Source organism: Bubalus kerabau, chromosome 15 (genome assembly GCF_029407905.1).
Source record: "Bubalus kerabau isolate K-KA32 ecotype Philippines breed swamp buffalo chromosome 15, PCC_UOA_SB_1v2, whole genome shotgun sequence".
In the NCBI taxonomy this organism is placed as follows: Eukaryota; Metazoa; Chordata; class Mammalia; order Artiodactyla; family Bovidae; genus Bubalus; species Bubalus kerabau.
In genome coordinates, this window is record NC_073638.1 from 58,917,907 (window position 1) to 58,943,785 (window position 25,879).

The 25,879-nt window shown below is 41.5% G+C and overlaps 1 protein-coding gene across 6 annotated transcripts in view; it reads right to left on the reverse strand.

Annotated features, from left to right (window-relative positions):
* Window positions 1-11,730: 11,730 nt before the first annotated feature.
* Window positions 11,731-25,879, reverse strand: part of BDNF (brain derived neurotrophic factor) — a 64,212-nt gene continuing 50,063 nt past the window's right edge. For all 6 annotated transcript variants that reach the window (XM_055549173.1, XM_055549175.1, XM_055549178.1 and 3 more), the window contains exon 2: window positions 11,731-15,409. In XM_055549173.1, the coding sequence (XP_055405148.1) occupies window positions 14,636-15,409 (774 nt within the window). In that variant the 3' untranslated portion in view covers window positions 11,731-14,635. The remainder of the gene's footprint in view (window positions 15,410-25,879) is intronic.

The window sequence follows — 25,879 nt, forward strand, 5'->3', positions numbered from 1 at the left end:
AGATGTTTTTCCTGCTAGGAGTCAATCAGACTGATTGCTTGGCAATTTGAGGTAGAGGTGGGAGGGAGACAGAAAAATTAGAAGGGGCAGAAGACAAACCCAAGTGTAAACCTAGTGGTCAATCTGAAAGCAGAGAAGATATTTCAAACAATTGAATCTTAGTATTGCTTGAGCTTTACAAAGGCCTTAGGAGTCCTGCAGAACAATCCAAGCTTTAGTGAAACGACGTATGGGAGTTCATCTCTCTCAGAGCGGGCTGCTCGGAGGTGGGACAGGTGATGACCTGTCTGCCCTCTGGCCGGTGGAGCTTTGTTCTCTGCGCTGCTGTCACTGGACCTTCCTCTGCAGCCTCAGCCCTCAGAGTTTGTGTCTCCTGTTGCTGATCACAGTGAATTTGAAGAAATTTGAGGACCCTAGTTTGGGATTCAGTGTTTGAGCTTTCTGGTCAGCCCATCCTGACTCTGAATGCTGATTTTTATATCTAGAATTGTTTTTCTTGTTTCTATGGTAAGGTTTCTACTTTATTTGATTTCCTCTGGGCCTAGGTTCCTAGCTGGTTAATATATAGGCCTTAAACTCCCATGCCCAAGTCCTAGGCACCAGGTTAGGACTAGAATTCTCTGATGTTTCCTAGTCATGCTTACCTGGAGGAAGTGGAGTTTGGTGCAGTGGTTCTGCCCTAGCTGGTCAAGAGAACCATTGGGAAACTAATAGATGCCTGCACCCCTCTCCAGAGATTATGATTTAACTCATCTGGGGTACAGCCTGGGCATAAATATTTTTTATATGTTCTCTAATGATTCAAGTGTATAGATCCTGATCAAGAGCCACTGGTCTAGTGATTAAGATTGGGGCCCTTAGCATTTGCAACGATAGGAATAGACCATAAGGGCATTATGCTAAGTGAAATAAGTCAGACAGAGAAAGACAAATACTATATGATCTCATTTATATGGAATCTAAAAAAGCTGAACCTTAAATCAGACCACTGTTTTCCTAGGTCAGTCTTAAGGCAATAGAAATAAAAACAAACATAAACAAATGGGATCTAATTAAACTTACAAGCTTTTGCACAGCAAAATAAACCATAAATAAAACGGAAAGACAACTTCCAGAATGGGAGAACATATTGCAAACAATGCAATCAACCAGGGCTTAATTTCCAAACTACATAAGCCACTGGGTTTCCTATGTGGCGCTAGTGGTAAAAAACTTGCCTGCCAATGCAGGAGACTTAAGAGATGCACGACTGATCCCTGGGTCAGGAAGATCCCCTGGAGGAGGCCATGGCAACCCACTCCAGTGCTCTTACATGGAGAATCCCATGGACAGAGGAGTGGCCCATAGAGTCACAAAGAGTCAAACACGATGAGGCAACTTAGCACACGTGCACACAAGCAGCATGTACAACTCAAGAATAACAAAAAAATCAAATAATCCAATAAAAAAATGGTCAGAAGTCCTAAATAGACATTTTCCCAAAGAAAAAATACAGATGGTAAATAAGTACAGGAAAAGATGCTCAACACTGTTAATTATTAGAGAAATGCAAATCAAAACTACAATGAGGTACCACCTCACAGCAGTCAGAATGATAATCATTAAAAAGGCAACAAATAACAGACAGGAGAGGGTATAGAAAAAAGGAAACCTTTCTACACTATTTGAAGTAGGAAATGGCAACCCACTCTAGTATTGTTGCCTGGAAAATTCCATAGACAGAGGAGCCTGGTGGGCTACAGTCCATGGGGTCACAAGAGTCAGACATGACGGAGTGACTTTCACTTTGACTTTTCTACACTGTGATGGGAATGTAAGTTGGTACAGCCACTATGGAAAATAGTATGGAGGTTCCTCAAAAAACTAAAAATAGAATTGCCACATGATCCAACAATCCCACTCCTGGACCTACATCCAGAAAAAAATGCTAATTCAAAAAGACACATGCACCCCAATGTTCATTGCAACAATATTTACAAAGTCAAGACATAGAAGCAACCTAAATGTCCACCAACAGATGAATGGATAAAGCAGATGTGGTGCATATATACAATGGAATACTGCTAAGCTGTAAAAAGAATGAAATAATGCCATTTGCAGCAACATGGATGCAACTAGAGATCATCATACAAAGTGAAGTAAATCAGAAAGAGAAAGACAAATACCATATGATAGCAATTATATGTGGAATCTCAAATATGACACAAATGAACTTATCTATGAAACAGAAAGAGACTCACAGACATGGAGGACAGACTTGTGGTTGCTAAGGAGGAGGGAGTTGGGGAAGGGATGGACTGGGAGGTTGGGGTTTGCGGATGTAAGCGTTTATATATAGAACGGATAAACAGCAAGCTTATAGCACATGGAACTGTATTCAATAGTCTATGATAAACCATAATAGAAAAGAATATAAAAAGAATGTATAGAAAGAATGTGCATTTTATATTATTTTATAAAAGAATATAGATAACTGAATCACTTGCCCTATAGCAGAAATTAACACAACATTGTAAATCAATTCTACAATAAACAAAAATAAAAAACTGAACTTATAGAAATAGAGACTAGATGATGGCTACCAGGGGTTGGGGGTCAAGGCAAAAGATACAACCTTCAACTGTTAGAAGGAATATGTTTTGGGGACGCTAATGTATAGCATGGTGATTATAAGTTTTACCACAAAAAAGAACAGTAATTGTGTGATGTGATGCAGGTGTTAGCTAACATTATGGTGGTTATCATTTTGCAGTATATAAGTGTATCAAAAGAACACATTGTACTTAATTTATACAATATTACATGTCAGTTATACCTTAATAAAGCTAGGTGGGGAGAAAAATGCCAGGGTCATAATGAGAATGCCAAGAGATTATTAACATAGAGGCAGCAGCAACTTGTAGGTAGCAAATGAACAACGAAAGGAAACAATGCTGATTTGAAAAAAATGGGATCTTGAGATTTTATAGATGAGGCTTCAAATCTGACTTTATCAGTTACTAACTGTGTGACCTTGGGGCAAGTTATGTAGGCTATCTATTGTCAGTTTCCTTGTCTCTAAAACTGTATGTATCACACAGTTGACAAGTATTTTAGATAGCATGCAAAGGACCTGGCCTGGCATCTGGCACAAAATAGCGATGTAAATCATTGCGAATGTCGAACTCTTTCCCATGTTCAATCAAGTCCTAGAGTCATCATTTCTTTCTGGGCTTCTCCCGTATAGATCACCTGTCTGAAGGCCATGGAATTCACTCTCTGTGAACACATCTGTAGAACATGCTTTGTCCTTTCATGCCCCAATTCTGCTCCAACCTGATGGGCACATCCAATCCTCGGCATGTTGACTTTGCTGCCTGAGGGATCCCATCACCTATTGGATCTGTTCTTGAGAAATTGAGGAAATCTGAACAGCAAACTGAGTTCATCTCCTGCATCAGTTCTGTTCCATTTAAGGTCACAGAGCGTAACACCTAAACTCTGCTAGGACAACATGGATGAGTAGGGGACATAGGCCCTCTCCTGATGCCAACCCAGAAGGGCCTGGATCACCACCTTTTCTCTCCTCCACCAAGCCCAAACACAGAACAACTTTATAAAATTTTGACCTAGAAGGATTGGGCATTCCTAAGTTTAGTAAGTCTACTTACTAGTCTGCCTGTCTACTCAGTCCTGGCCACTCACAGGAAGCCCTTCTGAGCTGCTATGACATGGAAGGGGTGACATCTGTCTCATTTTCAGGCGTTGGAAACAGCTGGCACAGAGTTCTAGAAACCATACCCTCATGTTGTTCAGCACAGACTAGAGTGTGTCCACTTCTGAAGGGACACCAGCCAATATGAGCCTCTTGGCACGTTAACCCTTAAAAGAGCAAGCCAGTGTTCTTTCAAAAGCTAAAACTGTAAGCACCACTAGTGCTCCACCTTTTTGATGGAGGTCCAGCTCTTCTGAGATACGTAGCTACTTCCATTTCTCTTGTTTCCATATTTGCCCTTCAGTTGAGTTCAGTTCAGTTCAGTTCAGTCGCTCAGTCGTGTCCGACTCTTTTCGACCCCATGAATCATAGCACGCCAGGCCTCCCTGTCCATCACCAACTCCCAGAGTTCACTGAGACTCACGTCCATCGAGTCAGCGATGCCATCCAGCCATCTCATCCTCTGTCGTCCCCTTCTCCTCCTGCCCCCAATCCCTCCCAGCATCAGAGTCTTTTCCAATGAGTCAACTCTCCGCATGAGGTGGCCAAAGTACTGGAGTTTCAGCTTTAGCATCATTCCTTCCAGAGAAATCCCAGGGCTGATCTCCTTCAGAATGGACTGGTTGGATCTCCTTGCAGTCCAAGGGACTCTCAAGAGTCTTCTCCAACACCACACTTCAAAAGCATCGATTCTTCAGCACTCAGCCTTCTTCACAGTCCAACTCTCACATCTATACATGACCACTGGAAAAACCATTGGTCAAAAGCCTTGACTAGACAGACCTTTGTTGGCAAAGTAATGTCTCTGCTTTTGAATATGCTATCTAGGTTGGTCATAACTTTCCTTCCAAGGAGTAAGCGTCTTTTAATTTCATGGCTGCAGTCACCATCTGCAGTGATTTTGGAGCCCCAAAAAACAAAGTCGGACACTGTTTCCACTGTTTCACTGTCTATTTCCCATGAAGTGATGGGACCAGATGTCATGATCTTCGTTTTCTGAGTGTTGAGCTTTAAGCCAACTTTTTCACTCTCCACTTTCACTTTCATCAAGAGGCTTTTTAGTTCCTCTTCGCTTTCTGCCATAAGGGTGGTGTCATCTGCATATCTGAGGTTATTGATATTTCTCCCGGCAATCTTGATTCCAGCTTGTGCTTCTTCCAGCCCAGCATTTCTCATGATGTACTCTGCATAGAAGTTAAATAAGCAGGGTGACAATATATAGCCTTGACGTACTCCTTTTCCTATTTGGAACCAGTCTGTTGTTCCATGTCCAGTTCTAACTGTTGCTTCATGACCTGCATATAGGTTTCTCAAGAGGCAGGTCAGGTGGTCTGGTATTCCCATCTCTTTCAGAATTTCCCACAGTTTATTGTGATCCACACAGTCAAAGGCTTTGGCATAGTCAATAAAGCAGAAATAGATGTTTTTCTGGAACGGTCTTGCTTTTTTGATGATCCAGCGGATGTTGGCAATTTGATCTCTGGTTCCTCTGCCTTTTCTAAAACCAGCTTGAACATCTGCAAGTTCACGGTTCACGTATTGCTGAAGCCTGGCTTGGAGAATTTTGAGCATTATTTTACTAGCCCTTACATGGCTTCTATTAAATTCTACAGAGATTAACAGACTGGCTCCAGACCAAGATTGTCTGGATCCCAGACCCTGCTCAGCTATTCACTAGTGACCTTTGGCAACTTCAGTGAACTCTCTACCCTGTGTCTTCATCTCTAAAATGGGAGACCTAATCCAACCTCTAGTCTATGGACTCTTAGGAGGATTAAGTGAGCACGTCTTCACAAGGTGCCTTGCATGCTGCCTGCTCACAGTCAGCACGAATCATTCTTACTGTGTGAAGGGCTGGATGACCTGCAGCTCAACGATGAGGTGGGATCTTCCTGATGGGACGTGACTATTTTTATAAGTGTGGCTCTGGCGCCTTGTATCTCTTTCCAAGGACGACTCTGTGAGTTCATCCATTTTACCCTGGCTTCCATTTTTTCCATTCAATTGGGATGGACACTTAAAGGATAATTTCTAACCTACAGTCTAGAAAGACACCTTTGACTGTGGTAGATCTCCTTCTCCACTTGCCTAAGTGTGAGTATTGGCCACAGTTTAACTGGCAAGGAATATTGCAAGGGGCTACACTAGAGTTGCCATCCTGAGTCTTCCAGAAAAGACAAAGTGGTCTTAGATGCTAATGAAACACAGATGAAATAGGATACCCTCTAGGGGTCAGAGAATATTAGAGAACCGTCTCTAATATCTGCTCTAGATGAGCACAGCTTATCCACAGTCAATAGAGTTTGAGAGTTTTCCATGGGTCCATCATTTTTCTTAAGGGTTTCATGTGTATTGACCTATTTGATTTTCACAAAATACTATGAGGTAAGTGATAGTATTTTTTACCTGTCCTTTCCAAGCGAGGAAATTGGGACACAGAGAAGTTAAGTAAATTGCCCACAGACACACAGCTCTAGTATCAGAGCTGAAATTCAGAACCCTGCCCTCAGGTTTCAAAATCCATGGTTCTGTGCTCTGATGGGGGTGATAAGTTGGATCCCAGAATAAATAGTGTCCTGAGGCCACCAAGAAGGGAAAATCAGCATGAACTGGGAGCAGACATACATGGAACTAGAAAGAAAATTTATGTTTTCAGAGATTCAGGCCCAAAGGGTTCTGGGCCAGGAATAAGCCAAAGTTGGGAGACTAGACGAGGAATTCCAGACTCTCGCCTACCTAGAGAGGTTTGTCTCCTAAGCGGGCCAAAGTTCTTTTCAGACTGACCTTCCCTAAAATTTTGCTGTTAACAAGTCTATTGGGTGTGGTGTTGCCATGATTTATCATGTGACACCCTTATTTTCAATGTCATTGTCTCCAGAAAGAGGCTATACCTAGAGTGCTGAGGGGAGAAGCAGGTTGAGAGCTGCATGACCTTGGTGAAGTTATAAACCCAAAGGAATCAAAAGGCAAGTCTCTTCTGTTTTGGAGGTTCTTGTATCCTGACTTCACAGGATGCAAATCCTGCAGTTTGATCCAGGGTTTCCTGACCATAACTCAGCAAAACACACCAGATCTCTCTTTCCCAGGAACCGTTTACATCACGGAGTGACATACAACATAGGCACATATCATTGTCTGGCTTCAAAAGCAAGTTTAGAGCCAGGCAGAAAATGTTTGCACCTTGAAGAATATATGGGTACCTTTGCCACAGAATTTCCTGCCCAGTTGTCAGAGTTGGTAACAGTTTCATAGTTATGTGTGAAGGGAAAACTTCCTGGGGCATCTCCCCCGCTTCCTCAACTCTCGTTTTGACAGGGCCTCCTGATTTCAATCTCATGATAAATGCTGCGCTGTGCGCTTAGTCACTCAGTTGTGTCCGACTCTTACAACCCCATAGGCTGTAGCCTGCCACACTCCTCTGTCCGTGGGATTCTCCAGGCAAGAATACTGGAGTGGGTTGCCATTTCCTTCTCCAGGGGATATTTCTGACCCAGGGATTGAACCCAGGTCAGAATGATAGACTCAGCGTGGAAGTTACCTCCAAGACCATCCAATTCAGTCTCTTCCTGCAACAGATGAGGGCTTGAAGGTTCAGAAATAAGAAATGGCTTTGGCCATTCTAGTTAAAGACTGGACTACCAGGATTCCTGGCTCCTAAGGTAGGCTTGTCAGTGCTCAGGTTTCCATGTGGTTTAATAAATAGGCAACATATGTGGACACCCTCCACCCCAGCCCATAAATGGAGACTCTTCAAATGCAGTTTGCAGTGTCTTAAACGTGCAGGAATATGCACTCACAGACACACGCACACAGATGGGGTGAGGGTGAGAACACATTATTCTCCTGTCCTCCTTTCCAGAAATAGTTCCTATGATTAGGAAAAGGTTTGCTACGGAGACTGGAGAAGCCCTTTGCATTTGCAATCTGGTCATTCCGGAGGGGTGAACCTAGGACTCTTCGGCTGGACGTTAATAGCTGATTAATTCAGAAAGCTTATTTAATTTGTGACCAATATAGCTGTTTCACAAAGAGAGGGCTGTGTTGGCAGATGCAGAGACCAGCTCCCCAGATGGAATAATCTTTTTCTTATTAATTTGCTGTATGTTGCTTCTCATTTCTCATAGTCACTCCAAATGTGTTACAAACGACTACATGCTCTGGGTCCTGAATCCACTATTGCTATAGCTTTGGAAAAAAAAAAAAATATTGACTGTCAACTGCAGGGAGCTTTCCCAGCACTTATTTTCGTGCTCGGTTTTTAAATCAACATTGCCGTCTCCCACCACTGAACACTGCTCCACCTGGGAGCAGCCATTGCTCTGGTGTTTTTTAGGAAACGACAGTCTAGATGGTTTGAATGATGTTTTCAGGGCCCTGGAAAGAGGTCGAGGTGTGGCTGGGATTGAAACTCACAGTTCCAACTTCTTGGGCTGTGGAGTCTTCCTATTGTCTAGCATACGTAGCAGCCTGTTTACTCCCTTCAGGCAAGGGATTCATGAGCATTGCCTGGAAAGCTTGTTAAAAACTCTGATTTCTGGCCCTGCCCCCAGAGCATCTGATTCAGTAAGTCTAGGGTAGGGCCTGAGAACGTGCATTTCTAACAAGTCTCTGGGGGTGCTGCTGCAGCTGATTGGAGAGCGCACCTTGAGAACCATTGCTTAGTTGAATGAGAGGCACATACAGGTAGGATCGCAGAGAGTGGGGCGACTGAGTGACTTTACAACAGGTAGAACGATCTCCAAGTAAACACAGCTCGGTACTTTTTGAAGAAGGTCCGATGTTCATCACTCAGTAGTGTCCAACTCTGGGACAGAGGAGCCCGCCAGACTCCTCTGTCCATGGGACTCTGCAGGCAAGAATACTGGAATGTGTTGCCATGCCCTTCTCCAGGGGATGTCCCCAACCCAGGGATCAAGTCTGGGTCTCCTGCATTGCAGGCAGAGTCTTTACTGTCTGAGGGTTTTTATTTTGTTTTGTGTCTTTCACTTTTCCCCTGTCGCTAAGCACCAAATTAGAATTTAGAAACTATTGTGATTATTTTTTAATGTTAAGGCTCAATGGAGACTGTAGACTAAATTAATTTGACTGCGTACCTCAGTACGTGATATGGATTTTTCCAAAATGTGAGCACTTAAGCTGGACAAAAATATTTCCCCTGAGTTCAGCCATTCTAGGCAGACCAGCTCCTGGTTCCTAAGGAACCATCTGAACAGCATACAGCACCACAATGCGATGCTGCAGAAGCATCCTGGTGATGATTTCTAAATGCAGAACATGTACCCCAAGCTCAGTCTTTCAACCAACATTTTTTTCTTGTCACTTACAGGCTTATGATTATTAATATCCTGTCATTAACTACAGTGTTCTGTTTGCGGTGTTTTAGGACAGAAGGGCTTATTTTTGCAAAGGAAAAGTACTTTTGTTTTGCCAGATACAAAAATTAGCAGCTCACAGTTAAATATACAATGAATCCAAGGGTCCTATTTGTTTATTTTGCATGTGTGTAATGGGTGGGATAAGATTTAATGAACTGGAAGACCAGCTTTTACAAGTCTATGCTACTGACATTACTAACCACACAGGATTGTTTGTCAGAGAAGCACATGTCAGGTTGCACCGCTCCTGATCTAGGATTTTGTGCCTAGCAAATAATTAGAGGGATTGAGGTAAAGGCCTATGGAAATCCTATAGAGCCACATAAATGGCTTTTTTTCTTAATGAGGAACATCATGGGTAAGACCACATACTTTTGTAATATTTAAATATATTCTTCAGGCAATTTACTGCACCTACTCACAAATCAAAAAGCAAGGAGGTTGTCTCCTTCCTCCCCCACCACACCACATACCCTGTGCAAATTAAACAGTGGCTAGAACTGAAGGAACAAGGGATAGAGGTGTGGGTCAGATATTTATTAGCTGAAATGTACATAAAGGCTGGCTGGTTTGGAATGGCTGCATCTACTCTAACCAGAGTTTGGTTCTTAGGTGGGGCGTTCATAGCCCCAGCCACCAGTTAGCTTATTGTAACCAACAGCAGTCCGTTTTCCAATTATTTCTCCCCCAAAACCAACCACCTAATCTTTAAAACAAGTTAAAACAACCCACAGCTTAAAAAAGAAAAAGCCCAGATTCCATCACTAATTTTGCTGTTCAACATTTTAAGGTTAGCGCAAATCTGTGGATCACTGTTTCCAAGCTAAATAATTTATCTACCTACATAATGTACGTAAGTTGCTTCTTATCCGAGTTATCAACCTCCTTTATTTAACCATGGCTTACCAAAACATGCAGCCACTTCCACTTTAGCTGACTTACAGGACAGGCTTGATGAACATGGAGAAGACATGTACGTTTTAATTAAGCCTAAGCCCTAATGCTGCTGGGGTAACTGGCTGAGCTGAGGCCAGGCATGAAGGCTTCTGTTACAGTTCATAAGGTGTTGACATTTTATCCAGAGTTTAATAACCACTGAACCAGGGAAAACTTAACACTGATCCATTCTAAGAATTCAGATTCTCACTCAGAACTGTGACAGAATTCAGTATTCAGAATTAGTATAGCTAATAAAAAAGACTTCATGGACACTGCTTATGACCAAAGAGGCTTATCAATAAGGTGATAAACAACAGCAATGGTCTGGGTTATTTCCAGGCATCTTCGTGATGAAAGAGGTTTACCTTCTTACCCAGTGACTTGAGTACCTATTGACTACTCCTGTTATGTTCAAGTTGGATACTTTTGATGTCTCCATCTTTTGTTGTTCGTTTGTTCCTTGGACCTCTTCTTCTGATGAAAACGTCCCATCATGTTTACCAAACTCCTTTAAGGAGTTTGAATGTCACATTGAATTCTCATTTCTTTTCACTCAAGATTCAAAGTTTCCCAAACTTCTAATTCCATGGCTGGGCTCCTGGCTTCATTGGCTGTTGGGACTTCTAGAATTTAGGGTATTTTGCAAACTCACTGGACTGTTTAGGATTGAGGAATTCTATCATTGGATCTGCTCTTCCAAATCCACAGGTCTGTTTGTTATGACTTCCTTGATCCTTATTTATAAGACAAATCAAGAGGAAACCCTGTGTGTATATGTTTGAAATAGAAATGATACATTGCACAGATATAGTTCACCACGTTCTGGGGTGGGTTGTCAGTGTTCAAACGGGGAGTCTAAAGAGTAGGAACAGATGCTTTTTTCCCTTAATGGCCCTTTCTCTCATGTAAAATCCTTCCATTTATTTCCCTAAGATTTAGTGATAACTTTAAACACTTTAACTAAATTACCCAGTGGCTTGGCAGCCATGAATGAGGCAAAATCTTTTTAGAAATCCTAGCAATCTGTTAGACTGTGGGTACTGTGATATAAAATCTGCGTGTTCCACGTAGAAAAATTAAATCAGTGCAGTGGATGTGAGCACGTAATGCAAATGGCACCATTTCTAAACCAAGGGTACATGACCTGCCTCTAAATATTGAATTTCTATGTTTTTTTTCACTCATTGACTTTCTAAATTTGGGCCAATTTATCCTCATTATCCCTAAGTAAACCTACTTTGATTTTTTTAAACAGTTATTTTATAATCAAATAGAGCCAGCCAGCCCTGATTCATGGATCCTGGTGTTGCTAGGATACATGGCTTGGTATTTGATGAAAGTATATCACTTCAAAGGGGAAAACTTTCAAGTGTCCTAGAAAATGACACTCCCCCGTCTTCCACTGTGGAAGACAGGCCCAATCCTAGAGCTTCTTGAAAGCTTGCAGACTGCAGGATTGGCCTCCCATGCTTTGAAATAAGCAACCTTTCTGGAGGGCTGTGCAATTGCTGAAACTGGTCAGGTTGATCTTAAAGCAAGGAACACACGTATTTAACAAAACACGTTTTCATGTTTGTTTTACAGTGAAGAGAAAAAAACCCAGAACCCCCAGATTTTATGTACTTTGAAAATATATTTAAAAACATTAAAAATTCTATATTTAAAACATATATTATATGTTAATTAGTACACTTAAATAGAACTTGTATTTACAATAGGCTTCTGATGCGATTAAGTTTTAATGCCAATTTTTTTCAAGAACATAATTATATAAATATACTAAAATACAATAAATATTTTTTTGTTGGTTTGTTTTACATGGTGAATAATATCTTTACCATAGAGAGAACAAGGCCACAGACATTTACTTACATTGTCAATGGGAATCACCATAAAAAAAGCAACAGGCTTGCTGCCATGCATGAAACACTTCTGCCACAAAGAGACCACAGCAAGACTTTAAAAAAAAAACAAAACCAAACAAAACGGAACACAAATGAACAGCAACAGAGAAAGATTTGAACAAAATCAACCTTAGGTCAATGTAAACCACCAAGCATGTGACTGTGATGTAGGTTGTTGAGTAAGAGACTGCTTTGACCACATGGTTGCTGAAATGTCTCCTACTCGGCCACAGATTTGGCCTTTGCAATACTCTTTGAAACTGTGATGGGGACTTTTTTCTGGTTTTAGAATTTTGCCCCTCAAAAGGAGGCTGGGAAAAATTGACAGCAGATATTCTGAGAATTCATTACATGTTAAAAATAATTACAAAGATAATAATTTCAAACAGCACAAAACATAACTATACTACATAAAGTTATCCCTTCTTTTAAAGACAGGTATTCGGATGGTACCATAAAATATAGGCTTGTTCTAAATGAAAGACTGAACAAGTTACACATTATTTGCTGATGGTATCTTCATTCCCTGGGTCATGGTAGACAGCCTCTTTTGTTTATCTCTTACCCTAAGATGCAGCAAATTTCTTGAGGCTTTCTGATACTCCAGAACTGGCCCAGGAGATTTTCAAGTTTAAACGATGGGCTAAATGCACCTTAGCACTAATTTTCACTGGGATCCCTTTTGCCCAGGACCACTATTCCAGCTCCCAATTCGATTTCTCCTAACCCAAGATGGCAGAAGGAAGGTAGGGACCCTCTCCACGAACAGACAGGATGGTCAGGAGGTGGGGAGCATCATTTCACCAGGGAGCAACATTTTGTCAGCTTGTCCTGGTCTCTCCCACCGAGCAAGGTGCCTTTAAGCCTTTGGTATCTTGGATGGGCAGACACTGTTCCAAAGTCTTGTCCCTGGACAAGATTTTCTATTGGTAACTGTGGTCATCCAACCTGAGTTTTGGGGGGACCTTTTCCTGTTTTTTCTTCCCCTTTACTGAAGTTCTCAAAAAACAAAACCCTGGTTTCCTCATGTCTAATTTCAAAGCAATCAATGTTCATGTAGCAAACATATCCCATCTCATTGAATCCATTTCATGATCACAATGCCACCCATGTGGTTCCAAAAATGCTCCGGGCTAATCCAACTTTACGCAAAATTATTCAGGGGCAGAGGGTATAATCAGCTTGAGCGGGATCCTCCAGCGAGAACCTCTTAGCACTGTTAGATAATGTAGGCACTTAAAGCTTGAGGTCCAAGCAACTTGACACGTGTCATGCCAGAGCCACCCCTGATGAGTCCTTTAGAGGTCTCCCTTCTGGAATGTCTCAAGTACCCTTCCCCACCCCCACCTAGGCCTCAGCATGACCACTCAGAAATTTTTCCTGCACCACCTGGAAAGGATGCATCAGCTCCACACAGCCTCCAGATGGCTGTTCAGTCTCATTTCACTGGCAGTGTGGACTCCTGCTCTATCTAGGTGTTTCTGGGTCTGAATAGAACTCTCCTTTGGCTTCCAAGGCAGTTTTAAACTTTACCATGATTTTTTTTTAATCCTTATCATGATTGACCCAAATGTTTACCCCTCATCTAAAAGAATCTTCATCTTCGAGTTATTTTTTGTTGTTTTTCTCTCCTCTAAAAAAAAAAAGAAGAAGAAGAAAGAAAGAAAAGAAAAGAAAAGAAAGAAATCACTATTCTCTAGGCTTATGAGTGCCACGGTGTGACAAACGTGTCTACTCATTTGCAGCAGTGGTAAACGACTTCAGAGCTTGCAATTGGTTTTTCTCCCTTAAGAGAAAACAAAACAAGGAGGGGACCAGAGGGGGTGGGGGGGAAAGAATGTGCTCAGAGTAAATGAAGATCTTTCTGACCAAAGAAGATCCCCTCCCCACCCCCACCCACCGACCAAGGCCCAGAGGGTGAGTGGGCGCCTAAGTGGTGCGCCATGGGAAGTGGAGTGAGCACTTCATTTATTTGTCATAATTTTATTCACTTTCCAGTCATCTGATTGATGCTGCCAACATCTCTGCAAATGAATCTTTGACAAATGAATCTTTTATCAACCAGAATATAGATGGAAGGAATTCTTTCCCCATCCCTACACCCTGTGGGAACTAAAAAACAAAACAAAACAAACAAAAAAAAAACACAAAACAAACAAAAATATACCCCTCCCATCCCCGATCCCTTAAGCCAGTAAAGCAATGACAACAGCACCTTGACATTGTTTTAATTCCAACGCTATCAGAAGTTAAAAGCAGTAAAACAGATAGAGTACTAACAAGAACGAAGATACTTACTGTCTAAAATGTAAACGGAATGTTTTGGTTCAAATTTTTGTTAGACTTTTTCTTTCTTTTTTTGTCTGTTTTCTGAAAGAGGACAGTTTGTTATCAATTCACAATTAAAGCAGCATGCAATTTATTAGTAGTATTTTTTAAACTTTTTTTTTTTTTACGTTTTTCAATTCTTGGCAACGGCAACAAACCACAACATTGAGGAATGTAAAGCAGACTTTTTAAAGTTGTGCGCAAAAAATGACTGTTTCCCTTCTGGTCATGGAAATGTCCAATAAATAGATTGTAGAACCACTGTACTGTATAAACTTCATTTATACATGCAGTTCATAAAATTAATTTTTTTCTTAACTGAATAATTTACCCTGTTATGTATATATACAAATAGATCATTTTTGTCTCAATATAATCTATACAACATAAAGCCACTATCTTCCCCTCTTAATGGTCAGTGTACATACACAAGAAGTGTCTATCCGTATGAACCGCCAGCCAATACGCTTTTTGCTATCCATGGTGAGGGCCCGCACGTACGACTGGGTAGTTCGGCACTGGGAGTTCCAATGCCTCTTGTCTATGCCCCTGCAGCCCTCCTTCGTGTAACCCATGGGATTGCACTTGGTCTCGTAGAAGTACTGCTTCAGCTGGCCTTTCGAGACGGGGACTTTTTCAAGGACCGTGACCGTCCCGCCCGACATGTCCACTGCAGTCTTTTTATCCGCTGCGGTCACCCACTCGCTGATGCTGTCACACACGCTCAGCTCCCCGCGGCGGGCGGGGTCCGAGTGGCGCCGGACCCTCATGGACATGTTTGCGGCATCCAGGTAATTTTTGTATTCCTCGAGCAGGAAGAGGAGAGGGGGCTCCAAAGGCACTTGACTGCTGAGCATCACCCGGGACGTGTACATGTCCGCGTCTTTATTATTTTCCTCGCTGGGCCGAACTTTCTGGTCCTCGTCCAACAGCTCTTCGATCACGTGTTCAAAAGTGTCAGCCAAAGACGACGAGGACGTCAGGCCTCTTGAACCCACCTTGGGCCCATTCATGCTCTCTAGAGTCCCATGGGTCCGCACACCTGGGTAGGCCAAGCTGCCTTGTGCTCGGAGGTTGGCTTCTTTCATGGGGGCAGCCTTCATGCAACCGAAGTATGAAATAACCATAGTAAGGAAAAGGATGGTCATCACTCTTCTCACCTGGTGGAACTGTGGGGAGAGAGCAGAAACAGGACACAAAGATGGTTTAGGGCTTTCTTTTGCTGGGAGGCAGGGCAGCCATCTGATTGTAATTCCAGGCCATTCTGCAAGGTCAAGGTTTCTGCTGTATTGGTGATAAACTTGCAGCCGCACCAGGCACGGGTTAATGTCAGTAGTGTGCCCAATAGGCTTTAATATAAACCAGAGCTGTGCAGCCCTGGTCCCAAGGTTGAGCATGTAAACCCTAGATTAGATGGCTCCTGAGCAAGTGAAAAAAACTATGGCTTTGAGTGTGCTTTCTTCCTCCCACTTGAGCAGCTTTGTAAGTTTAATTTTTAATGATCTCTGCTCAGGCTGTCACAAGAAACACATCAAAAATGTTACCAAGCAACAACTGCACGGGTAATAGTAATTTTTTCCCCTCAACTTGGCAGCATGGCTCTAAGGCAGGAATGTGTGATGGGACCAGTAGTGGCCTGTCGGGGGTGGGCCTTTCTACCTATAGACCATCCAGGCATGAACGAGAAAACGAGTCAGGGAGCTACAAGGAGTCTTCCCATTGACTCTCTTTCCTCCCATGGAGACAATACATTAGAAGAAAGGAGGGACTTCTTTGGTGGTCTAGTAGTTAGGATTTGGCACTTCCACTGCTGTGGCCTGGGTTTAGTCCCTGGTCAGGAAACCGAGATCCCCAAAGCTGTGTGGCATGGCCAAAAAACAGAGAAAGATCATTTCATCAAGCCATCCGGTTTTACTGATAAAAAACCAAAGGCCACGGAGGACTTGCCTCCCATCATGAAGAAAGTTTCTGTTAGAACTCAGGGCTCCCAAGTCAAGCTCCAGTGTCTTTCTACTTATTTTCTTTACTACACTTTGGGTGGCCGTAATGAATATAAGTTTTGCCTATTCCCAAACAGAAGTCATTTTCTACATGTTGATTTTAATGACGTGTCTATGCCTGGGGCTGATATCATGAAAGCAACGTGTCTGCTTAAGAGAGAGCTGAAGAAAGAGGTGTCAAAAAGCTTGGAAGGCAATTTCCAATGCCTGCCATATGCGCATCCATGTGTATCTCAACTCCCCCGGCCCCTTGCCCCTCAGCTTTTCTGGCTCATATGCAGACCCATCTAAGAGAGCGTAGCCTCCCTTTTTATTGGAATGTGGCCTGTGTGCACGTGTAGATGCGTGCAAGCCCTAAGCTGATCGTACCTTTAAAAGGCCGAGTAGCATTGTATACATTTTGGTACAGGCAGCTGGTGATTCTTTCTGGGCTTTTGAAGTTTTCTGGGAAGTCCCTTAAGAGCACACCACAAAATTAATCTTTTCCTGTTTGCCAGAGGGTAGCTATACTCTAAATTTGACTCTCTCTCTGCAAGCATGCTCTGGGAAGCCAATTAGAATGAGCGAACAAGTGAAGCGAGGACATACCTACAGACACAAGGTTACCGTCGAGTGGTGGAGGACATCAGAGTCACTTACCTGAGGCATCGTGTCCCTGAGTAGTAACGAGAAGCATCCTCCCCGCCCCCCACCTGGACACTCTAACTTACTCCTACTCCTCAGTTCTGGAGCAAGGACTTACAAAAAGACACTCATGTGCCATAGCTGTTAAAACTGTCAATCAGTAGGAAAGGGGACTGCCTGTCTGCCCATGAAGTGTCACTTGCCAGGGAAGGTAACCTACCTCCAGTCAGTAGGTCATACTGCAGAAAGAGCTGAAACTCTGGGCATAAGGAATCAAGGTGTCTGTCCTCCACTTTTATTGAAATCACAGTTTCTACTACTATGAGACTTAATTATTGTCCCCAGACACCAACCAATTTCCTTGCAGATTCAATCCTGCTTTGTGCAAACAGCAAGCATGCTTGGAGCTCCTTGGAGTGCACAGTCTCAGATTAGTACAGACACAAGGGTTTGAAAAAAACACAGATATCCATTCTGCTAATACCTGAATTTCTGGAAAGGTTCTGGATTCTACACCATCCAAGAACTGGATCCTCCAAGGAGATTTCTATTCCTGGCAGGCGGTATTTACACACTGAATGAAAACCCTTTCTCCTAGCATTCCCTGTCCAAATTAAAGCAACCCAAGGGGCACCTCAAATGCAGGTCACTGAAAAAAAGACAAATTTAGAATATTTTACTCCTGCCCTCTATATCATACTGGCTGAGATTTGCTGTGATGAGCTACCTTTTTTACAAAAAATTTATTTGGCTGTGCCAGGTCAAAGTTGCAGCTTATGGGATCTAGTTCTCTGGCCAGGGATCGAACCTGGGTCACCTGAAATGAGAGTGTAGAGTCTTAACCACTGGACCACCAGAAAAGTCCCTGAGCTATCTTTTAATACCATATTCTATGAAATCTAAGCTACCATCCTTATAAAACACATCATTTTAGGTACCACTAGGATACAAAAGGAGAAGGCAATGGCATCCCACTCCAGTACTTTTGCCTGGAAAATCCCATGGACAGAGGAGCCTGGTGGGCTGCAGTCCATGGGGTCGCTAGAGTCGGACACGACTGAGCGACTTCACTTTCACTTTTCACTTTCATGCATTGGAGAAGGAAATGGCAACCCACTCCAGTGTTCTTGCCTGGAGAATCCCAGGGATGGGGAAGCCTGGTGGGCTGCCGTCTCTGGGGTCGCACAGAGTCGGACACGACTGAAGGGACTTAGCAGCAGCAGCAGCAGGATACAAAAAAATGCAGCCAGATAAACTACTGCTTTCATTACCACTTAGAATGGAAAAGAGCTCTTTTAGACTTATTTGGACATATTTTATCATAGATAACTTTTGTACATATGTAAAAAAGAAAATCAAGCAAAATAACTTGGTTAAGGCAATGATAACTATGTTGCAACTGCTGCACAGCCCATGACAATAAAATGACATTAACTGTAAGACATGACCCAATTCAGGGATGTTTAAAGAAATGAATAAGAAAATGTGCATCTTAGAACTAACAAAATGGGTAAGTTTAGTGTTTACTAAGTGCCCACACTCGCTGCTTAAAATGGCCCAAGGTATTGAGATATCTTAAACTATACAGGTGGAAAATTATTTTATTATCACTATCATAGTGAGTCTTTAAATGATCCTTTTTTCTATACTTAGCTTAAAGAAGCTGACACTGTAAAGTTACTGCTTTTCACTTGTCTCATTTGTCTTTTTATTAAAAACTTTTTGCTTATAAAAGTAGTTCAGTTCAGTCACTCAGTCGTATCCGACTCTTTGCAACCCCATGAATCGCAGCACGCCAGGCCTCCCTGTCCATCACCAACTCCCGGAGTTCACCCAGACTCACGTCCATCGAGTCAGTGATGCCATCCAGCCATCTCATCCTCTGTCGTCCATCCCCTTCTCCTCCTGCCCCCAATCCCTCCCAGCATCAGAGTCTTTTCCAATGAGTCAACTCTTCACATGAGGTGGCCAATATATCACTTTCTCATCAGTTCCACAAGCAAGTACTTCAGAGGAACAAATGGCATCATTATAGTATATTTACTATAATGGTAAATATAATTTGGCTTTCACCCTGAGCCCAAACATGGGCCTTCCTTAGAGCAGAACATCTGCAGACATTCAGTAATTAACCTACCTGGTGATAAAGCCCTCCCCGCACCCCACCCAGCGCCACCCCCACCCCCAACACATTTCTACAATGCTGCCTGCCTGCTGGCTTATAAGGTCAATATTTCCTGTAGGAACAATGTTCCTTTCTAACTCTTCTGTTTCTGACAATGGTTTCTTGATACTTTGGACCACCCAGGATGCAGGTTAGAAATCTTGGAATCAATTCTGATAATGTATTTCTTTCAAAGCCTTTAAATCCAGTCAATGAAGAAATCCTGCTCATTTTTCTAAAGTATGTCTCCTGTCCATCCTCTTTTCTCCATCCCACTGCCACTATCTCGGCACACAGCCCTCACCATCTTATTTTGACTGTAATCCTCTCATCCCCTTCAGTGTACAGGACATCCTTTCTGCTCCACTTAACTCTGATGACCACTGTCTGACTAACCTCTCATCTTAGGCTCTTATATGAAGACGTGCAATGACCATTTATTCCACCAGATCAAATCCAACCTTTTTTTACTTGGTATTCAACACCTTCCAAAACCTGGCCGTCATCCTACTTAGCTGACTTTCTTATGTTACTCAGTGCTCCATCACCTCTGCTCTGATCAAGCCAGTGTCCTTGGGAGTCCCATATACATCATTACCTGGAAGTGACTTGTTCCTTTCTTCTGGCAAATTCTTTTTTCTCTATCTGACTAAATCTTGCTTATTCTTCATGACCCACTTCAAGCATCAAATCACACGTGTCACCTTCTCTAATTGCTCCAGCACACACTGACCTTCTTTGCCTCTCGGATTCATGTTGATGTACGGCAAAACCAATACAATATTGTAAAGTAATTAGCTTCCAATTAAAATAAATAAATTTAAATTAAAAAAATAAATAAAATTCCACATGACGTCTCATTTAGTGCTTCATTCCGTACTCACTTGTTAATTGTTAACAGTGTTTGTTAATTATGCTAAGTCTTCAGTTGGATGATAAAACTCACTGAATCATAGGTGATTCCCCCATAATGCTTAACACTGAATAATACAGTAGGACTCAGTCAAAACGTACTGATGATTTTATTAAATCATGAGAAGACATAGTTCTGACATCATTTTCATAGGAAGTCTTTCCACATGGCACGTACCAGTGAACTCACTGAAATTATTAGGTCAAGTACAGGCTGTGCTAATCCCAAATTATAAGCTCTAAAGTATTTGATAGATGGTAATTATCAGCCAGGGAGTTTCTCTAATAGGATAAAATTTTACTTGAGTAATAATTTTTAAAAACAAATAATACTACAACACACTAACTGCCCCCACCACTTCCTGTATAGCTGTTTCTAAGAGAAGACTTGAAAAGGGGGCAGTAACAATAATTATAGCAAAAATTAGAACTTTCAGTCTTTTAATGTCCTTTCTTCTATTTACCTCTTTAATGAGTAATTCTATATACCATATTAGCAAATCATAAAAGGTTAAGTAAGTGCTTCCGTGACAATTTTCTTCTCTGACAATTTCTTCAGATGAGCCTTTATTGTGCAAGAGATAAAAGAGGCTATGCAAAATTACTAAGTAGATTTTTAGTCTATATATCTATTTATATACAACAAAATTCACTGCTGCTAATTCTGTTCCAAGCCTTACAACAATCAACTCAACCACATCTATAAAATGCTAGGCAAGTTGTTTTTAGTCCCATTCTTGAAAAATTAAACATAGTGCACAGGGCTAAAAAGAAAATTAATGAAATAGAAATGAGGTTTGCTTTTAAGCCTTACTCACAAGTTCTAAACATTCAACCAGATGAATATCCATGACAGCATGCTGTAGTAATAGCTTTTATTTGTCTAAAAGACAACAGAACATTCACAATCAGCATTTGACTGTCACAAGGAGATAGAACAGGTGTTATGATCCACATTATACAGATGAGACAATTACTGTTCAGAGAGGTCAAGTAACCTATCAGACATCATAAAGCTATTAATAAAAGGTTACCTGTTTCACTGTCTACATTTTTACCATCAGGAGGCAGAAAAAAAATACTTCTAAATGTTTTTTTTAATTTAAAATATTTAACTGCAGGGAGGAGAGGCAGCACTATGAAAAGTGGTCAAAGAAGAAGCTTATAAAGTGTGGACACAGTTTTCTCTGATTATATATATCTCGGAGTCCAACTTTCTAAAGGCAGCACCATTAAGATATTTTGACCTTCAAGACCCTTCAATTTTAAGGCTTGATTAGTTCAGCAGATGGAATTTCAGACAATTCAGTCCTCCTCTAAAAGAAAGTTTTGCAAAAATTTACACATGCTGGAGCCAAGTTTTCATGCCAGAGCTAAGAAGGGGAACCAAACAATAATATGGATAATTTGGGCATACGGGGAGAAAACTACAAAGCTTTGTTTGTTCCCCAATCCCTTTGAGTTCTGTCTATGAGCATGTAGACAAAGAAAACACAGTTTAAAGATTTACTTGCTCATGTTAGTTCCATAAGCAACAATAATGGTAATGTTGGCAAAATTATCAATTAATATTTAATTTCTAACATACGTGATGCAAATCAATTAAGAGCCACCTTAGCAAAATCTTTCAAGTCAATATCAATAATCTTTAATTTGTATTCAGTTTCATTCCATGCATAGGTTAGGCTTACTGTTGTTGTTCATTCATCAGACATGGATCTGTTTTCAAGCTTTATAGTCTAGGAGGGAAGTAGGACATATATGTAAAGTAACTAAGATATAAAGGTAGAAATGACCCAGGAAATTACAGGTACAATTCTATAAAGAGAAAGAGGTTACTTCTAGCTAGAGAATAAAGAATACTTTGTGAGCAAAGATATCAAAGGATAGAAAGGATTTAAATGTATCCAGAAAGGACCCCACTGATGGACAGCAGCTGGGTTAGAGGCATGGAGTACATTTCTTATCTGCCTCCTGAGAAATCTGTATGCAGGACAAGAAGCAACAGTTAGAAGTGGACATGGAACAACAGTCTGGTTCAAAATCGGGAAAGGAGTACATCAAGGCTGTATATTGTCACCCTGCTTATTTAACTTATATGCAGAGTACATCATACAAAATGCTGGGCTGGATGACTCGCAAGCTGGAATCAAGATTGCAGGGAGAAACATCAACAACCTCAGACATGCAGATGATACCATCCTTATGGTAGAAAGTGAAGAGAAATGAAAAAGCTTCTTGATGAAGGCACAAGAGGAGTGAAAAAGCTGGCTTAAAATTCAGCATTCAAAAAACTAAGATCATGGCATCTGGTTCCATCACTTCATGGCACAAAGATGGGAACGCAGTGGAAACAGTTTTCTTGGGCTCCAAAATCGCTGCAGGTGGTGACTGCAGCCACAAAATTAAAAGATACTTGCTCCTTGGAAGAGAAGCTGTGACAAACCTATACAATGTATTAAAAAGCAGAGACATCACTTTGCTGACAAAGGTCTATATGGTCAAAGCTATGGTTTTTCCAGTAGTCATGTATGGATGAGAGAATTGGACCATAAAGAAGTCTGCGTGTCAAATAATTAATGCTTTCAAACTGTGGTGCTGGAGAAAACTCTTGTGAGTACCTTTGACTGCAAGGAGATCAAAACATCAATCCTAAAGGCAATCAACCCTGAATATTCATTGGAAGGACTGGTGCTGAAGCTGAAGCTCCAATACTTTGGCCACCTGATGCGAAGAGCCGACTCATTTGAAAAGACTCTGATGCTGGGGAAAATTGAGGGCCAGAGAAGAAGAGGGCAACAGAGGATGAGATGGTTGGTTGGCATCACTGACTCAATGGATCTGAGTTTGAACAAACTCAGGGAAATAGTGAAGGACAGGGAAGCCTGGTGTGCTGCAGTTCATGGGGCTGCAAAGAGTTGGACATAATTTAGCAACTGAACAACAACACATTTCTGGGGAGAAGAGTTCTAGAATAGTGAGGAATAAGAGTGAATGACTGACAGGTTTTGAAAGACTCTTTTAGGGTGATGCTAAAGAGTTTGGAACCTGCCAAACAAGCATGGAAGAATCAACCAGAGTTTCTGAGTGGGAGGAATGCTTTGAGAAGTTCAGTTTATCACCATATGTAGGAGAAACTGAAAGAAATGATGCACTGGAAGAGACAAGTTAATTGATTGATTTTATTCTTAGTGGCTATTGAGCTTTGAAAATAAATATTAAGGAGTACATATGGAGTAGGGGTTAAGAGCCTGGACATATCTTTTAACTTATTCTATGTATGTATTTTTAGGCTTAAGTTGCCAAAAGCAAAGGGGTTAGAGAGAAGTATGCAGAGCTAGGTGGTAGCCACAAGCCATGTCTGTCTTGGCCAAAAGAACAGAATAGAGAGAGAGATGGAGGGAAGGCGAGAATATAAACTCTCATTCCAATTATGATTACACTGAAGTTGGGTTCTACTGCTCAGCACTTTTAATTCAAAGATCTCTAAACACTTTGCAAATATTAAGTAATTAAGACTCATAGTACCCTAGAGGTGCAGGTAACTATAATTATTCCCATTTCATCTAAGAGGAAAGAGAACCAGAGTTTTTAATCAACTCATCCACTCGCTGTAGGTCCCCTGATAGAACAAGGTCAGAATCTCAGATTCCAAAGGAAAACCAGGCTTTCACTTACAGAGACTAGATTCTTCCATCCCTCTGCATTATTTTTGTATCGTTTGCCCATTAGGTACATGTTGCTTAGCCCAGAAGACTTAAAAACAGAAATACCTCACATTCCTGAACTAAAATAATGGGTCGCTGGAATCCACAAATAAAATGGAGAGGGAAAAGCTCAGACGTTCACCTACTTACTGAATGACCAATCAATTGAAACTAATAAATATTTCAGTAAACGATATCTGATAATGTATATGTTCCAAAGCTGTGAAGAAAGTTCCTTTAAAAATGTAGTTCTTTTTAACCAAAACGTAGTTTATGTCCAAGAGCACCTGATTATACTTCCTATGAAACACAGTCGTTCACACTACTCTCTGATCCCCAAGGATGCCCATGGTGATGAGTGACACCTGGAGACATTAGCCTCACCAGGAGTGCCAGAGAAACTGCTGGTTCTTAGTTCAAACCCAGAGTGACACATACATGTGACTACCGTGGAAAGAAAGTATATTTCCCTGAAGCATAAATTTAATACGTAGATGTACATACTCCTTTGATAGAAAGCCGTATAACTCTGGTCCTTTATTCACTCTTTCTGTTCCCCACCCTATTTCTGAAAAATGATTTTTTTCCCACTGGTTGGAGACCTACCTTATCCAGGAGTCAAACTAGATCATATTCTCCATCAGGCTAAGGATTAGGCATTTTCTGAATTAATGCAATTTGTACAGTACCTTGCACAAACTACGTCCTCACACATGCTAAATGACTCTGTTCCCTTTGTGCTGGCAATATTTGCGTGGTTTTTAGGGAGACACAAGTAAAGTAGGGAGGTGCAGTTAAAGTAAGGGGCGTCCCTGGTGGCTTAGCAGGTAAAGAATCCACCTGCAATGCAGAAGATGGAGGAGACTCAGATTCTATCCCTGGGCCAGGAAGATCCCCTGGAGGAGGGCATGGCAACCCACTCCAGTATTCTTGCCTGGAAAATCCCATGAACAGGAGCCTGGTGGGCTGCAGTCCAAAGGGTCGCAAAGAGCTGGACAGGACTGAAGCGACTGAGCACAATTAAAATAAGAGCAGTAAGACTTCAAGTGAGTGACAATGATGGAATGGATTTTGGAATAAGAGACAGAAAATGCCTGGCAGATGAACCAAGTCTGGGCAGAAAGCATCCCGCCTGGCAGCCTAACCCCGGGCACAGCTGTCACCGTGTGACGGTCTCCAAGAGCTTCCATCGTTACTGCCCTGGGAACCCTGCTGTTCTACTAGAACCAAGGGAGCATCCCTGAAAGCCAGAGCGGCCCAGAGCTGGCAGTCTTACCCATGCTCTGCACCCTAATACTGCCCCAACAGGGCACATCTCTAGCCTCTAATAAAGAAGTCTCAAGCATATGCAAGTCACGTGCATATCAGGTAAGTAGACTGTTTAAAAAATGCTTTTTAAAAAAACTACCAATTGTTAGATTATAAGAACCAAATGGCAGTTAACATTCAATTAAAAAACTAACCTCTTTAATTATTAATAGGATTTTGTTTTCCTTAGAATTTCTGGTGGAATTTGTCATAATGAACTAAAATAAAGTTCATATTTAATAATGTTCTGACTATTAAAAGGCCAAAAGCAAGGAATTATTTATCAAATTTCCACACAGGGTAGACAGTAATATTAATTATGAAGACACTGTCTACCTGGTGTTGTGAAGTTTTAGTAATCCACTGTGTAAGGAAGGGCCTGAAAAAATTATCAAGTGTTGATCTCTACAAATGCTGTGAAATCAGAGGGAAAATTATCCTACAAAGGGAAATGACTGTGGAAATAGTAAATAAGAAGATACAAACCTCATTATAACATAGGCATTTAAGTTATATTTAATCACACAGGCCTTGAATTTACAGAAAAAATTTACTTATAAAATTTATTTCATGCAACCTAAAGTCTCAAACTTCAGATAATTTTTTTAATGCTACATTTATAAGCTAAGTGTATGAATGCAATTCCAATCTGTTACAACAGAAGGAAAAACCTGTGGAGCCTGAAATAAGTTTTAGGAAATAGAGGTATGGGATCAGTTTCCATGGGCTGAAATTAAATGAAGTCTTGCTTCCCAAAGTGGAATCCACAGGCCTATCCAGGCAAGAACACTGGAGTGGGTTGCCATTTCCTCCTCCAATGCATGAAAGTGAAAAGTGAAAGTGAAGCCACTCAGTCGTGTCCTACTCTTAGCGACACCATAGACTGCAGCCTACCAGGCTCCTCCATCCACGGGATTTTGTAGG